Genomic DNA, 2904 nt, shown 5'->3' with positions numbered 1-2904 from the left:
AGAGGGCACGACAGTCGTTACACTAAGCCGGTAGTAAATTGATCGCATCAATATACTAATCAAGGATGGCATCTAGCAACACTCCTTAACGATTGAATATAATAAAATATACAATTTACTCTCAAGAACTAGTAGAAGAATAAAGTAGCATTTCTTTCTGTCCTTATAGCTCTGAATTACCCTAGGATATGGTTCAACTGTCAAATCCTAATAGGCGACCAACTATATGTTCATGTCAAATATAATTGTCCATTGAATGACCTAAGAAACTCTTTTCTTCTTTCATTCAATTGCCCTGGCTAAGGGTGGATCCACGTGTAAGGTTCTGGGTGTTGCAGCACCCACTGACTCCGACGGGGACTCGGTATACTAATATAAAACCTTTATGAAAATTGATATAATATATTAGCAAGCACCCATTAACCAAAAATTCCAATGGGTGTTTTGGTTTGGAGGCTGAGGTTTGGGCGCTTGAATAGCTAACGTTATGAGATTGAATCTTGCTGGCAATGTTTTTTGTTCCAAAAAATAACACTTTTCCTTATTTAATAAATCATTGACTTCCTTGTTTTCTAATCTTTTTCAATGCTGATTTATTGTACCTTCTTTTACTTTTTTTTTTCCATTTTTTAATTTCCTCTTGTTTACTAGTTAGAAGAGAGGAGAAAAAGAATCCCCCACTAGTTAAAATATTGGTAGGCTTTCAAAAGACACCAAACCAAAATATTAAAACAAAATCCCTCTCGGCTTCTCCAGTTCTCCTTTTAAGTTTCACAGGTTACACAGTGAACAATAAGTTTTCTTGACTTCCCTATCCCAAAATTAAAACACAAGGAACAAGGTAATAAGATTTAGTATTTTGATTTATGCTATAGATTTTGGGTATAAATGGTAATATTCTATTGAAGATATTAGGTTTTACAAACTACAATTCCTATTATCTATGCTTTGTAAAATAAATTCAATAATATTTTTATGACTGCTCCCACTTATTGTAATTATTTTATGGAAACTAAACAATAGTTATGTGTACTTGTCAGAAGGTGAAAAATAAATTTATCTCTATTTCTGACTTAATTTCAAAACTGATTTTTTTGGGGGATAAATGTAGGTTATTAGCATCAGTTTGTGCGATTGATGAATTTATCCTCATTGGCTCATTGCTTCAAAAATTTGTAAGTTCTCATCTTATCTTTCGAAAGAATAAATACTTCTGATATTTTTAGTTATAAAGAAGTGTGATCAATTTTCCGGTGCAATGTGGTTAAATATGTTGTTATTGCTTTATTATTTATATTGTTAAAGAGGGGCATGAGTTCCCCAATAGGATTTAGTTGAATTACTTGAATTGATTTTCAGGTAAAATTGAATCTTATTTTGTAGGAATATTTCATCAATCTTTGTGAATAGAGATGGATAGGTTTGTCACAAGAACGAATGTTGTGCAACCAAGTTTTAGTTCTATTAATCCATCTATTGCTTCATCCATAGCTCCGGAAATTCAGAGGGACACATTTCTTTTTTATCTTGATTTAGAATCTCTCAACATTGATTCGGGAGATAGAAAGCCTATTACAGAATACAACCATAATATACTTGATGAAGTTAGAAGACATTATATTAAAAAAAAGCCTTGCCGGCCTGTGAATCATGATTTTCCTAAAACTAAATTTGGGAAGATAATGCGTCTGTTTTGTCCTGGTTGGTTTAAGGGTCAGCATTCTAAGTGGTTGGAGTACGATATATCAAAAGATGTTGCATATTGTTTGGTTTGTTATTTGTTCAAAAATGAACATGAAAGTCATGGAATTACGGGATATGCTTTTACAAAAAATGGCTTTAAAGCTTGGAACAAGGCTATTGAAAGATTTAAAGCTCATATCGGAGAAGTAAATAGCATCCACAACAAGTGCTTCAATACGATGCTTGATTTAATGAATCAATCACAATCAATTTGCACTTCTTTTGACAAACAATCCGAGAAAGAAAAAAGTGAGTCTCGACATCACTTGAGTGCTTCAATCAGTGTGGCAAGATTTCTTTTGAGACTAGGTTTGCCATTTCGTGGGCATGATGAGAGTCAATCTTCTACAAATAGAGGTATTTTTCTTGAGCTTTTGCGATGGTATGGAGATATTGATCGAGATGTTGGAAGCATTATATTAGAAAATACTCCAACAAATGAAATGATGTATTTTCCAAATATTCAAAAAGATATTGTTGATGCTTGTGCTAAAGAAACAATTAAAGCTATCATTGAAGACCTGGATGGGGATTTTTTCGGTATACTAGTTGATGAATCAAAAGATATATCACACGAGGAGCAAATGACACTTGTTTTGAGATATGTTAACAAAGAAGGCAAATTCATAGAGAGATTTGTTGGTATTGTTCATGTTAGTAATAAATCGGCTATGTCATTGAAAAAGGCAATCTACTCTTTTCTTTCTAATCACTCATTAAGTCCAACGCAAATACGTGGGCAAGGTTATGATGGGGCTAGTAACATGCAGGGAGAGCTAAATGGTGTTAAGACTTTGATTTTGAATGACTGTCCATCATCATATTGGATTCACTGTTTCGCTCACCAACTGCAATTATGTGACGACCTGGCCGGTCTTTCTTAAGAATTTACGCCCCAATACCCTATTAACTACTTTTTCCAAGTTTATTTCTACTAATTTGATTTGCTGGGATATTCGGTTTTAACTTTCGGAGAGTTTTGGGACACTTAATCCCTAAATGAGAGCTTAAGTGTTGGAGAGTTGACCGTAATCGTAATAGAGTGAAAATGGCCTCGGAATGGAAATGGTTCCGTTAGCTCCGTTGGGTGATTTTGGACTTAGGGGTGTGTTCGGATTATGTTTTGGAGGCCCGTAGCTAATTTAGTCTTGAAATGCCGAA

At 34.1% G+C, this 2904-nt stretch overlaps 1 protein-coding gene across 1 annotated transcript; it reads left to right on the top strand.

The window, feature by feature from the left end:
- The first annotated feature begins 1412 nt into the window (after window positions 1–1412).
- LOC104214708 (uncharacterized) lies at window positions 1413–2627 on the top strand. Its single transcript, XM_009764420.2, has one exon. The coding sequence runs from the start codon at window positions 1413–1415 to the stop codon at window positions 2625–2627; it is 1215 nt and encodes a 404-aa protein (XP_009762722.2).
- The last annotated feature ends 277 nt before the right edge of the window (window positions 2628–2904 follow it).

The sequence above is a fragment of the Nicotiana sylvestris genome, chromosome 6 (genome assembly GCF_000393655.2).
Source record: "Nicotiana sylvestris chromosome 6, ASM39365v2, whole genome shotgun sequence".
Lineage (NCBI taxonomy): Eukaryota > Viridiplantae > Streptophyta > Magnoliopsida > Solanales > Solanaceae > Nicotiana > Nicotiana sylvestris.
This window is presented reverse-complemented; position numbering and strand designations above follow the sequence as displayed.

Bases quoted from the DNA above. Each gene is read 5' to 3' on its own strand.
- LOC104214708 (XM_009764420.2), top strand. From the start codon at position 1,413: ATGGATAGGTTTGTCACAAGAACGAATGTTGTGCAACCAAGTTTTAGT.